General features: G+C 53.2%; 5 protein-coding genes across 5 annotated transcripts; 2 read left to right on the top strand and 3 right to left on the bottom strand.

The window, feature by feature from the left end:
- Positions 1-625: 625 nt before the first annotated feature.
- On the top strand, positions 626-959 carry J4E92_007948 (uncharacterized protein; the record flags this gene model as incomplete). The annotated part of the gene is made up of 2 exons (XM_051499308.1): positions 626-853; positions 915-959. The coding sequence occupies 2 exons, from the start codon at positions 626-628 to the stop codon at positions 957-959; spliced, it is 273 nt and encodes a 90-aa protein (XP_051350557.1).
- Positions 960-3,067: 2,108 nt separating this feature from the next.
- On the bottom strand, positions 3,068-5,205 carry J4E92_007947 (uncharacterized protein; the record flags this gene model as incomplete). The annotated part of the gene is made up of 2 exons (XM_051499307.1): positions 3,068-4,951; positions 5,065-5,205. 2 exons carry the CDS (start codon positions 5,203-5,205, stop codon positions 3,068-3,070), a joined length of 2,025 nt encoding a protein of 674 aa, XP_051350556.1.
- A 235-nt stretch (positions 5,206-5,440) lies between these two features.
- J4E92_007946 (uncharacterized protein) lies at positions 5,441-7,006 on the top strand (the record flags this gene model as incomplete). The annotated part of the gene is made up of 2 exons (XM_051499306.1): positions 5,441-5,460; positions 5,515-7,006. 2 exons carry the CDS (start codon positions 5,441-5,443, stop codon positions 7,004-7,006), a joined length of 1,512 nt encoding a protein of 503 aa, XP_051350555.1.
- A 401-nt stretch (positions 7,007-7,407) lies between these two features.
- J4E92_007945 (uncharacterized protein) lies at positions 7,408-8,865 on the bottom strand (the record flags this gene model as incomplete). The annotated part of the gene is made up of 2 exons (XM_051499305.1): positions 7,408-8,207; positions 8,256-8,865. The coding sequence occupies 2 exons, from the start codon at positions 8,863-8,865 to the stop codon at positions 7,408-7,410; spliced, it is 1,410 nt and encodes a 469-aa protein (XP_051350554.1).
- Positions 8,866-9,301: 436 nt separating this feature from the next.
- Positions 9,302-10,405, bottom strand: J4E92_007944 (uncharacterized protein; the record flags this gene model as incomplete). The annotated part of the gene is made up of 1 exon (XM_051499304.1): positions 9,302-10,405. The coding sequence occupies one exon, from the start codon at positions 10,403-10,405 to the stop codon at positions 9,302-9,304; it is 1,104 nt and encodes a 367-aa protein (XP_051350553.1).
- Between the last annotated feature and the right edge of the window lie 2,851 nt (positions 10,406-13,256).

Here is a 13,256-nt window from a genome sequence, read left to right as displayed (position 1 = left end):
GCAACAACGGCTGCACCCCACCGTGACATCTACCCCCACCACACCACCCCAGGGTAGATCCGTTACTTACAGCAGCGACTAACACAGACAGCTCCAGAATGCAGCAGATTGACCGCTCTCTGGTTGCGGATTATCACCATATCCGCTGTAGTTCTTTTCCCTGATGAGGCTAGAGGGGCCAGTGCACCCTTAGGAGAATCAGGTACCGAATGTGCGAAACATCGAAGCACGGTTCGCTACAGTGTGTCGTACCTCACCCTACTACCCCAACGCTTCTGACACTATGCAAAAGACAAAGTGGTCTCGTGAAAGCTTGCGCTTGGCACTCAACATGCTCTCAGCAACTGTCGGTCTGGCATTCTTGCACGTTCCATTGGACGATCTCCTGTATCCTCACCGGACTGTATGAGACCAGCGCGAAAAAGAAACAAGAAAGAAGACCTCAGAGCAGAAGAGACACGATGTTCAGCACACGGAAGATGTGTATATAAGATCTGACACCCTCGACTCCAAGTTTAATCATCAGCTCATCACAACAATCACTACAACAAGCATCTTCACTTCCACAACACCACTCACTCTTACAACTCCCAATCGTTCTTTCGATCCCAACAACAACTTCAACATGCAGTTCTTCATCACCATCCTCTCCCTGGCTGTCGCCGTCTCCGCTGTTCCCCAAGGCAACGGCAACGGAAACACCATCTGCAAGGGCGGAAACGAGAGGGCAGTCTGCTGCGCTTCCAAGGATGCGCTCGTCGGCGCCCTTGAGTGCGTCACTCTCCCTATCAGCGTCCAGCAGCCCGGCTGCGATGGCAGCATCCGCTGCTGCGACATTGGTGACCAAGAGGATGTAAGTCCATCCCCTTTCGCGCTCGCCTCCATCAACTCATACTAATCTGCAACACCAACAGGGTATCGTCAATGTCAACGCCCTCAACTGCGCCAGCGTCGCATAAACGATCCGCTTTCACATTTCGAGGCATGGAACAATTTCGCAGGAAACGGGGATGGGAGCTACAGGAGGATATGTCACCAATCAGTTCGCAGGGGCTTTTCTGGATTTCTACTTCGCTCATTCTGGGTCTTCCGATGATTTCTTCTCTTTCTTTGGAGGATCGCTTTATGAAGTGGTGTCTCAACTCTTGGGCGTTCAATTTTAGACATGGGCTAGATGTTTTGGTGTTTAGTAGAAAATGCGATTCATGATCAAACCACAAATCTGTTCCTGCGCTCAAGAGCTCAGTGCCTCATTCACAAGTATACACAGCTAATGATGGCTGGTCAATAGACATCGAACCAACCTTGAGGATTGAGGAGATGCCTAACTCAATGTCAACGATGAGTCAGTGCAGCAGAAGTCCTTTTTGAAACGGTGTTTGCGTCATACAATGCTGGCAACGATGACAGCGTGCAAGGTTACACAAACCCCGCACTTCACTGTTGCGGCGCGGCAAGCGCTTATCTATCACTGAAGTGACATTCGCTGCTGTACATATACACTCACCCGCCGAAATCTCACAAAGTAGTCAAATGTTAAGGCATCTACAGAAAAGACATCTAAATAGCATTCTGGCAAAGAAAGATTGCCACTCAATCAGGAGGTAAGGCTGAATTACTGCCTGAACAAGCAGCACCGCAGTCGGAGTAACAAGACCGCAGCAGTCCCGCGATCCCAACAAGCCTTCAGACCTGCACTCGCAAGCGATTAGATCTCGTCAGCATGGATGAAGGGCATGCATCCGGCTCAAACATCTCGCTCTCTTCCGAGATCCGCAACCGGCAGCTGAGAGGCTCACTCAGAGACGTGCGCGCGATCGATTCGATTCGCAGAACTCCCATCCTTCCTGGTACTATTGATGCTGCTGTCGTCCACCTCACAATAGCAATTCGTGCTGCCAAACTACAAGCTGGTGATGCATTGGAAATAGCGATCGCAGCTCTCAAGAATCTGAAGATCGCAACACTCATGAAAGCGGCAATGGAATGGATAAAGCAGTACCCCTGGGAAACTGCTGCACTCATTGTTCCTGTAGTTCTCATGGCATGTACGCCTGCCTTCTTGGGGCTCATTGGGTTTACAGCCGGTGGTGTCACCGCAGGTACGGCACTTTTGAGAGTCACTCTTTATCCGTCACGCCGTGACTGACATTCGCCTAGGGAGTATTGCAGCGGGTATTCAAGCTGGTATTGGAAGCGTCGCGGCTGGATCTGTGTTCGCGACTCTGACTAGCGCGGCGATGGCGGGATATGGTGCGCCTATCGTTCTGGGTGGTGTCTGGGGTATTAGTAGTGTTGTGTGCTGGGGTTTTGCGGCTTGGAAGAGGTGGGTGAACGGCTCGAGGCACGCGGACGACACTGAGCGAGGTAACAATCATACTGAAGTTGAAGGCACGGATACGACTCGTCGCATCCGAGATTGCTAGATGGACCAACTTGACAGTGATGGCTCGCCCTTCCCCCAAGAAGAGGACAAGGATGAAATGTAATAGACCAGCGGAAAATGAGTGCTTGGTGTTTTGAGACGATGGAAAGAAGGGAGAAGATGTGAAGAGGCTGCGACCTCGGGAGGCTGACGCTGCTACGAACACCACCCATTCACACCCCCGGACCCTGTCTCAGTTTGGTAATTTGCAGGTATACCATGGATTACAGTGACATCTAAACATTACAGCGCACCATGTAAATTTCCACGTGTTCTGGCGACTTTTGTACCAAGTCTTGAGGGAAACGTGACACCAGTCCCGATTAGGCAAGTCTTGACAGGTGTGGATTACGGCCAATGACTTGATAGACTTTCGTGCAGCTGCACCCTAGTCAGCCAGTGCTCGCCTTCCCGTTACATGCACCACACCAAGAGTACAGACAATGCACAGCATCCCGAATGAAGAGGCTATCACATAGATCGCGCGCAGCATGAGCATTCATAGACGTGTGATAAGATGACTTTTATATTCTATGCATTGAATTCCCGGTATATCATCCCAAGAAACAGATCCAAACGCCGATCATGCATTCATAACCTCCCATCCCTTTTCTCTTTTCCCTGTCCTATTACCATCGGCATCTAGTCCACATACTCAGATCGCACCTTCTTCGCCCTCCTCTTGTTGGCCTTGAAGTGCTTCTTGCTGTTCATCTTCATCTCAGTGGGGTCGACATCTGCCTCAAGCGCCGCAACCATCTTAGCTTTCCTACCACTCAGCTCCTTACCCTGCTCACTATACTTGTAGTGGAAGGGTTGGTTGACTCTGCCCATACCCTGTCCGGGACCGAAGAAGCGCTTGTCCATGCGTTGTGTCTTCTCTCCTTGGACGGGCACGCCGGCGTCGAGCTCGTCGTCCATCAGCGACATGTCATCGTCTAGTGCACCCGCGAGGGATGTGTTGCCAGGGAGAGAGGCGAGAGGGTGATGTCGGCGCTTAGCGGGAAGATGGTCGACGTCGTAGAGTTCGCGGTTGAAGTGCTTCGGGTCTAGCGGTGGGTCGGTGGGTGGAGGGTGGCAGAAGAGAATCTTGCCCTTGACGTAGTCCTTGAGGATGTATCGCGCCGCTCGAGACTCGTCTGGCTGACCAAGACCCTGGGTGGAGAAGCCTCTGGCGATGGCATAGGCACGTAGGATTTCCTCGGATGTCAGAATACCAGTTCCGCCCTCTTCCATCGGTCGGGGATGAATCTTCATTCCATATAGCGCCTCGAGGAAGGGTTGCGGGATGCGACGTGCGACGAGACCTGCGGGACCAGTGTATTCGCGAAGTTGGTCGATCGGGAGCACACCAGCACACACGAGCTCGGCTTTGGTTGTGGCGAAGTTGGGGAACACTAGACCAGGACAATCGCAGAGCATGACCTTGTCGCTGAGATGGATGGTCTGGAAGTGCTTGGTCTTTCCGGGTGTTGCAGAAACGGACACCTTCTTTGCGCCAATCAACGCGTTGATCGTGGACGACTTTCCGACGTTGGGGTAACCGACAAGACCAATCGACGTCTTTCGCGGCTCGCCGTTTGGTCCGGTATCAACATCAGGCGCATGTTGGAGGAACAGGGCTTCAAGGTCCTCTGTTGTTAGTATCCGCGTGCGCTCGTCGCCATCCGCATCTGCTTGGCTCGCGCCCGGTACGTCGACTGTCTCTTCGTCCACCCACTTTTCCTTCTCCTCCTGCTTGTCTTGCAGGTCAATCTTCTTGGCTTCTTTTGCGAGCTTGTCGTCTTCTTCCTCGAAGTCTTCGCCTTCGTCAGTCACAAGCTCGTCAGAGTCGCCGGCATCGTCCGACTCGTCGTCGCTTGCCTCCAATTCAGCACGAGCCTCGTTCATCTCTTTGGCGAGTTCAGCCGAGAAGAACTTGTAGTTGATGCCAGCTTCGGTGAAGTAGTCGGCCCATGCTTTCCGTTGCTCCAGCGTCATCATATCCGCCTTGTTGACCAGCAGCAAGTTGTTCTTCTTTGGGTCCACCTCTTTGACGTAGTCCTCCAAATCCTCTGATCGGAACATGAGCGGGTTACGGGCGTCCACAATCTGCACGACCAGATCTGACCGTTCAATAACACGCCACAATTGCCTCCAGACTTCGAGATTGCGCTCGAACGGTGTGAGGAGAAGATCGTTGTTCTCTTGCAGCTCCGCCAAGCCTCTTCGCCACTGTAGCAACGACGCCCTCTCCTTCTCGTCCAACTCTTGTGGTGTAGTGTCTTTGTCCCAGTGAGGTCGCCTCGGTACAGTCAGTCGATTCCTGTTTTCTTTGTGCTTCTTGGTGACGTTGCGCTCTTCAAGCGGCGAGAGGAGGTATGGGTTCTTCTGGTCCTTGTGGATAATCTTGACGTTGTTCATCTTCTCGGCAGTGAAGTCGGTTCCGGCCAACTCTGCTGTGGAGAGGAAGTCGTCGAGGGCGCCTTGTTCGGTGACGGAGCGCATCTTCATGTACGACGCCTCCTTCTTCTCGTTGGTGATGTACTGGAGGGTGTTAGTATGAGTCGCGTGCTCTGCCGGATGATGCCCAGGCCAATGCGCAATGTGCCAAACATTGCGCAGATACTCCGAGCATATTCATGTTGGAGACGACGTACCTTCTCGCCATTCTGACCGGTTCGCTCGATACCGGCGTTGAAGTTGCCCTTGCGCAGGTTGTCGCCCTTTCCCTTGCTGAACCTGTCGTTCATCAAGCTGTTACCCAGCCCGACGCTCTTCTTGGATTTCGCGAGCACCATGTTTGCGGTTGGAAGTGGTGTATCGCGTGGTTTGTGGTGTTTTTGGCCCAAATAGAGGGGTGGGTGGAAAGAGAAAGTTGCGACGGAAGTTGCCCCACCACGTCATTCACCGAGTGCCTCGCTAAATTCTTTTTCTGAGAAGACCCTTTTGTAAGCGCGCCTTCCCCAGACTTCCACGACAGCACACTCGCCACTGCCGTAGCAATCAACCTCAACTCTCACATAAGCCGCCAAGATGCCTCGCCGAAAGTTCATGTGAGTCGAGAATTGTGAAAACGCGTCTGAAGTACCCCGCTAACCCCGCGACAGCGATAAGAAGAACGCGACGAACTTCCGTCTCGTCCACCGCGCCCAAAATGACCCCCGAATCCACGACGAAGATGCCCCGCAGATGGTCTTTGCCGAGAGGGCCGCACCCAACCAACGCGAAACCGACGAGCCTGCAGGAAGTTCGCGTGCGTCGCAATACTCAGCCGCGACAGGACGCAGCAAGATCAAGTCGAGACGCGAACTAGAAAGCGAATATGGCGCCCAAGTACGGAAGAACGAGGGTGAAGCCGCCAATTACGGCATCTACTACGACGACACCGAGTACGACTACATGCAGCACATGCGCGACCTGGGCTCTGGCAGCGGCGATTCATACTTCATTGAGCCCAAGGCGGAGAAGAAGGGAAAGCAAAAGATGGACTTAGCAGACATGTTGCGCGATGCATCGCTGAACGACAGCAGAAGCCAGGCCGACCTCAGCGTGAGCAGCAACATCAGCAGTGCGAGCGAACTATTCGGAGAAGACATGGCACCCTCAGAGTTCGTACGCAAGACAACCTACCAAGACCAGCAGAACATCCCCGATGCCCTCAAGGGTTTCCAACCTGACATGGACCCGCGCCTACGCGAAGTGCTCGAAGCGCTCGAAGACGAAGCCTACGTGGAGGACGACGAGGACATCTTCAACGAACTCGCCCAAGACGGCTTCGAAGTCGACCAACGAGAGTGGGACAGCGCGGACCTCTTCGACGACGAGACCGACGATAGAGATCCCATGGACCGTTTCCTCTCGGAAGAAGACCCAGGTTGGGAAACCGACGACACAATCAAAGCCTCATCGCCCAAGCTGCGCGCTCAGAAACCTTCGAGCAACGACCCCACAGACCCATCCTCCCTCCCCGCTCCCGATGAAGCGCCCGCCCCCGCCGACGCAGCAGACATGGCATACCTGGATGAATTCAAAAAGTTCAAACAAGACGTCAAAGCCGCTAAACCCACTCCCGGTAACCCTAGAAACGGCGCCGCTGCCGCAACAGACAACCAATCTTTCATAACAGGCGCCTCAGCGCTCACAGCCGGCGGCCGCCACAAGAAGCGCAAAGGCGCCAAAACATCCACATCAGGATACTCCATGTCCTCCTCCGCACTACACCGCACAGAAGGCCTCACACTGCTCGATCAACGCTTCGACAAGATCGAAGAGGAATACGCTGACGACGACGGTTTCCCTGAAGATGACTACGGCTACGACGACTCTGCTTCCATGGTTAGTGGTATGTCTAAGATGTCAGGCATGAGCAAGATGAGTGGTATGAGCGGGTGGTCGAGCAGTGAGGCACCTCCGCTGCGTGGCGATTTCGATAGTATCATGGATGACTTCCTAGGGAGCCACCATACTGCCGGTAAGAGTGGAAGGAGGGTTAAGAAGGGGAAGCAGCAGAGTGGCATGGAGCAGTTGGATGAGGTTAGGAAGGGGTTGGGTGCGCCGAAGGTTAAGCCGCAGGATAGGTTTAGTGTGTTGAAGGTCTAGGGAGGAGGGATCTTCTTTTCACTTCGCGTTATGATATAGATGACTTCATGCATTTGCTGGCGTTTGGGAGGGTGGGTAAAAGGGATCTGGGACATGTTATACCCGTATTACAAGTATACAGTGGAATGAAGAGATGAACGGAAAATACATTGCCAAATGCTTAGCCTAGGTTCTTGAGGACATAGACAGACAGTGAATGCCGACCATCTATCTCTTGAAGGACCTAGACTAAGACTTTGACAATATACCCTTCAGCGTTCTCATATATTCGTTGATCTCATACACATCGTGACACCTCTTGTTCGTTCCTTTTTCATACCATACCACGTCCAGATACTGATGTGAAATTCTCAATCCTTGGCTTCACTACCATAAAACACGCCGTCGCACCCAAGCAGACTCTAAGCCTTAGGCTCAACACTGCTCTGCGCAACACCCCTCTGCAGCGCCTTCTTGCTAACAAGCCTGAACCCACCAACCAGCATAAGCGCAGCCAGCGAGCCCAAAACAACAGCCAGCGTGACAAAAGCACCGATGACACCACCAACCGCAGGCGAGATATCGCTGCTACCGTTTCCACTCTGCTGCGCAGTAGTAGCGCCGCCATCCTTGACAAATGCAGCGCAAGAACCAGCAGTGTTACCACACTTAGTGCACCATTGCTCCGTAGTAGTAATAGCAAACTCATTCAGCTTGTCCTGGAAGGTAGTCCACGAGACAGCGTTCTCGCTTCCGCCGAAGAGAGGGAAGACAGTAGGTTCACTGGTGTTGCTAGCCGTACCGTTGTGGAACAAGAAGCGGACTTGCAGGTCATCTCCGTTGGGGAAACCAGAGTCAACATTTGCGTTGGTGAAGAGCTCGAAGGCCATGGAGCTAGCGTAGTCGACTACGCCGGTGAAGTCGTCGCTGACCTTCTGCAGGTCGGCAAGACCGAAGAAGGACATGAAGGTTGCGTAGGCGCCGAACTGGATGCCGAACTTCTTGGAGCCGGAGGTGCTGATGATGTTGTTCATGTACTCGAGGATTTCTCCTGCGAGTTGCATGCCGGCGACTGCGCGCATGTTGTCGCTGGCGTTGTAGGCGAGACCCCACTCGTGGGCGTCGGCGAGGGTGCGGAGTTGGGTAAGGGTGGTGTTGGTCAGGGCGTCGGAGTTGGGGATGCTGGAGTTGTGGATCTCGGCTACGTGGATGGTGTCGTAGACTGTTCATGTTAGTTTGGCTTGTGCATGAGGATTGGGACGAGACATACCGACGTAGGCGTTCTTGAAAGACACCTGCTCATCGCTGACCACGCCGTTCATTGAGGGAACAATGGAAGAGTAGAAGTCCTTGGAGCTGGATGCAAGGCTCTTGTACGCCTCACTGTCAAAGTAGGAGTTTGAGCTGGTCTTTGCGTTCTGGCAGCTCGACGCATCCTGCAGCCAGCCATTGTCCTCAGAGCCGGAGCCGGTCTCGATGGTGTTGACTGGGATGAGCTGGTAGCCATCCATTGGCGCTTGTACGCTCTGGCCATTGGCAAGAGTCTGAACCGTCTGGACAGGAGGGTAGAGTCCCTGGAGGAAACCCATGGCTGAGTTCTGGAGGACATTGTCGACGGGTGCTTGGACCTGAAGCTGGGACAGCTTGACTTCATCCTCGTTGATGCCGTGGATCTTGGACTCGCCGGACAGGTAGCGTGAGCGGTAGTACTGGCCGGATGTGTAGACCTGTTCATAACCAAGAGCAGTCAAGTTGGTGGGAGCAAGAGCCTTTGGTGTACGGTCACCATGGCGGTGGAAGATGTAAGCTCCAAGTACGGTCTCAGCTGCCTCGGCACCAGCGAGCATACAGAGAACGGAAAGCGCGACAACGGACTTCATGGTGGGCAATTGAACGCTTGTCAACGAAGGAAGCTGTTCAGGAAAGCGAGTGAAGCAATTGAACCCAGGGCAAAGCGGCGAATCTGACGAGCAGAGGTGGGATGGGGAAAGAGTAAAGGCGGACGTCAGGAAGGACTTATACCAGCTATCTCGCTGCATGCCCCGCTGAGTAAGTAAACCAGGCTCGGGATTAAGCTACAGCAGCTAGATAGCAGGAGCCATCCGCCCAATCCGAAGAGTAAATAGCTCATGATGTAGCGGGGCGCTTGCCTGACAAGCATGGTTCTTTCCGAATCTCGCATTCCGGGAGGGGCAGGTGTAAGTGGGGGTTAGAGCGACCCACTGCCCGCGACAAGCTTTTTCCGCGCACAAGGTATCTTTGGCCGAGAATGACAGTCGCGCTGAATAAGTAGTAGTCAGAATGACGATACGTTATTCATCTGTCGCGGCCGTAGAGTATCTCGCAGACGCCGCCAATTGGCACATCCATCACGGCATCTGTTCCCGTGCTCCAGAAACCCTTCCAGTCCACTTCATCTTGTGCGCTAAATTGATATGCCGAGAAAGAGCTTCGTCGGCTGGGAGGTGCACTGGCTCTAGTGCCTTTTTCCTTGTCTTTGTCGTGTAGCTTGTCTGTGACTAGCACCGGGTCGCGTACTATCTGCCCAGTCATGCGATCGACAACGGCTATCTGTGCGCATTCATCGACGAGGTTCTCGCAGCTGCTTAGCGGTAGTGTTAGGTAGCGCGTGTTGTAGCTTGCCAGGGCAACGTAGATGTAGATGACTAGCACCACCAACCAGCATGGCACCGCGAGCGCCCACCACCGGTTCGGGTAGTAGTGTATGCCCATCTGATGCAGCATCGGAGCTGGCACATAGGCCCAGAGGATGTACATCAGGAATGCGGCAGAGCTGCCTAGGTACAGAGCAAAGCCATAGTATTCGTATGTAGGCACTTTCGGCGAGGCCCGGGGTACTGTCGGCGCATGCCGTGCCGAGCTCGCAAGGTTCGTGGGTGTGCTGGTGCCTGTGGTATGCGAGCCTGCTCTAGTATATCCTTCAACATCCGACGAGTCTGGGGTTGTAGGTCTCGAGGTTGGGCGGCTGAAGGCGGGGCGAAGTAGCGAGGTCAATGATGGAGACGGCGGTAGCGGGGTCGGAGGCCTGTTGTAGAAGGGCGGGAACAGCGCTGTCGCAGTGTGTCGCGGGAGGTGACTATACGATTTAGAGGTCTGTAATGGTCGAGACGTAGGCGCTGGCTCCTCTTCGTCCTCTTCATCTTCGCTGACTACGTCCTCCACCATGAAAGGATCCTCGTCTTCATCTTGGTTGTCCTCTACAGACGCCGCCTCGGAGAGAGCGCTATTCGATATTGGCGATAGAGGAGTTGCTCCTGGACGAGTCGCGGAGCGTGGAGGGGATGTTACCGTGCTGTCTTCGCGACTCTGGCCATCGAATGACGTCAGGGTAGGGAGATTCGGCGTAGATTTTGAGTAGAATCCCGAAGGAAGGGATTCCCCTCTACTGTGGGGTGGCATGTCGTTGAAGTGTGGTTTGGCGCGAAGTGAACCTCATGCATTGATCGCGTGCTTGAGCCTCTCAATTACGCGTTTGCGCTAGCGGAACCATCCCGCACCTGCCCTGCCCTGGAGGTTGGCAGCTATCAGCCCCGTATCACAAAACCATCTCATCTCCAGCACAACATCAACTACACAGATGGCTCCAAAACCCCCGACGACGGCTTTTCCAAAGACTCTGCAGCCAGTGAAACTAAGGAGATGCGACATTTGCTCCTTTCAACAAACCCCCATCGCCTGATATGACCCACGATCCGCAAACTGCACCTCCCTCTGGACGAGAATCAATGCCATGAGCGCAGACTCCCTGCGAACCGGCCCACAATGGAAAGACTGCAAGGGATGCAATACAGACGGTGCTTCAACGTCTGTTCGGGCTGTCTTTGTCAGCATCGCTACTATCGCGGCTTCCTCGTCCAGTCACCTACATCGCTGCAAAGCGCGTCGTCTTCTCTGACGAAGCAGACACGTAACAATGAGGATGAACATCGGTATACATGCTGCGAGAAGAGCGAGAACGGAGATTGTGTTATCTTTTGACCAGGTCATCATTAGATGTGCGCGTTGGTGAGTGTATCGACGTCTTCGCCGGTCTATCATATATGCTGGGAAAGCAGATTTCTGCCATAGTCCTCATGTTCAGATTTGGCCAGAGCAGCTGGTGTTTAGGATTTCAGCTTCGCGTTGTGATACAGATCAGGCTAGGTGTGGAGCAATCCTATGTGGCAGAGGCTGAGCGTGCCGGAAACCTCAATGCAAGAGGCTACACGCGTTAGAATCTCGAATTGATGAGGCTCGGCACGCCGGACTCTGATTTGAAAGAGACTGCATGTGCCGGAATCTGAACTGAGCAGGCGCAGTCGTTGCAATTTCGTCGAATCAACCACCAGCGTGAGCTTCAAACCAGATTCTGCTTTACACATTGCATACATCGGTAAGTAATGCAGACGCCATTGGTCCGGCATGCATTCACGAGGTGGGGGCTGAGTTCAGATTTCGCCAACAGGGTTGGCAGGCGTCATTCACGTGATGTCGTCACTCACTGAACGGGCAAGTGCCCCGCTATCAGCCTGGTCCTCGAAACATAACTCTTCTTATCCTCATGTTTACACTTGTTATGATACTTCCTCGGACTTCGATGCTCCACACTCTCTGAAACTTCACTTCACTGAACGTAACCATGCCGGAGAACAGATACTCACCACGCATCGCAGAGCATACATGGGACCTCCACAAAGCGATCATTTTGCACTTGTATTGCTCGGAGAACAAGCCTTTAACGGCTCCAGGTGGAGTTCAGGATATATTGACCTCTCAGTACGGTTTCTCGGCAACGTATGTGCATAATAAAGTATTTCCTAGGTGGCAGTGGCACATGTTGACTCATCGATAGCAAAGCACAATACGAAACGAAGCTGAAAAGATGGAGAGTTCATAAATATGGAGCAGCACATGATCGTCGTCGTCACGCTTCGATGCTCAACGACCAGGAAATGGGTGGTCTCAATATGGAGCGGCAATTCATAGCGCCTAACAACAGCCCTCGCAGCCTTGCGATAAGGACCTCTTCTTCACAACACCATAACCTGCCGCCCACTCGAATCAGCCCCCGAGCGCCCAGAATCGTCCCATCGACATCAAGCAGCCTATGGCACGACATCTCGTCGGTCTCAATGACTAGCGTTACGTTGCCATCCCCAGTGTCTCGCCGCGGAGCTGGATCATTGTTCCCCCAGAATCATGGATCACCTCGGCATGCGACTTCAAGCGTATATGGGGTGTGCGACTCCGCCTGGAGCGTCCTGGACAACTTTCCATCACGTACGACGGACCTGTTGAGCGACCTTGCTATACCGGATTTCGCGACTTCAATGATACCCGTTATCTTGCGCTTGTTCCCAAAGGCTTCATCAAATGGTCATATCATTCTTCTCGGTGACAGTACTGCGGTTGAATCTGCAATAGTAGGGATGTCTCGTCCGGGCGCGCTGCCCCTTGTGCGCGGACTGAGCATCGATCATCAGCTCATTTATATGATCATGAACCATTTGATCAACCACGATGATGTTGTCCGTACTCTCGAAAAGCCGAAGACAAAGCTCGACCACATCTTCGAGGCAGGAATAACGTACTGCTTCTCGCTTGGACCAGAATTTATGAGCAGTGTTATCAAATCCACTCCATCGCCATTCGGTCTGGCATTGACACAGAGCGTGCTCCGAGCAGCGCTATTCTTAGGGGATGGACCGATTTTGAACGCCATCCTGAGCATGAATCCTGGGGGTCTTGCGAATCGATCTGTGTTACTTGGAGACCAACATTACTATCCATTGCAGTACACAAGCCATTATGGGCATATTGACGCAACGCGAGTTCTCCTTGATCATAATGCTGACCCTAATTGGGGAAGGAACATCTATTTCCTTAACGAGATCTGCGCCTTCCCACGCACCCAAGATCCCAACGCCGAAGCACGATTCCAGATCATACGGCTTTTAATACCTCGCGGTCTAGAAATAGAGCCCGCATCATTAGTGATGCATATGGAACAATGCAGCAAAGATGAACTGAAGTTATTAGTCGAATATTCCTTGGGCAAGAGCTTTGAGGTATTCTTCAATCACCAAGGGCTGCCAATAGCCCTACTACGAGAAGACTGGGACGACTCATTATCGAACACAATCAGTGTGATCATGGAGCGAGCTTCGTCCGCTCATACGGGTAACCAAGAGCTTTGGGAGTCGGTGTTGTCGGCATCATTGTCAGGTGCAGTCCTACGCAGCCATGTATCCGCGGTCGACATTCTGCTTGC

The sequence above is a fragment of the Alternaria infectoria genome, assembly GCF_024043175.1.
Source record: "Alternaria infectoria strain BMP 0036 chromosome Unknown scaffold_14, whole genome shotgun sequence".
NCBI lineage: Eukaryota > Fungi > Ascomycota > Dothideomycetes > Pleosporales > Pleosporaceae > Alternaria > Alternaria infectoria.
Note: the sequence above shows the minus strand (reverse complement) of the source record. Positions and strands in the feature narration are given on the sequence as shown.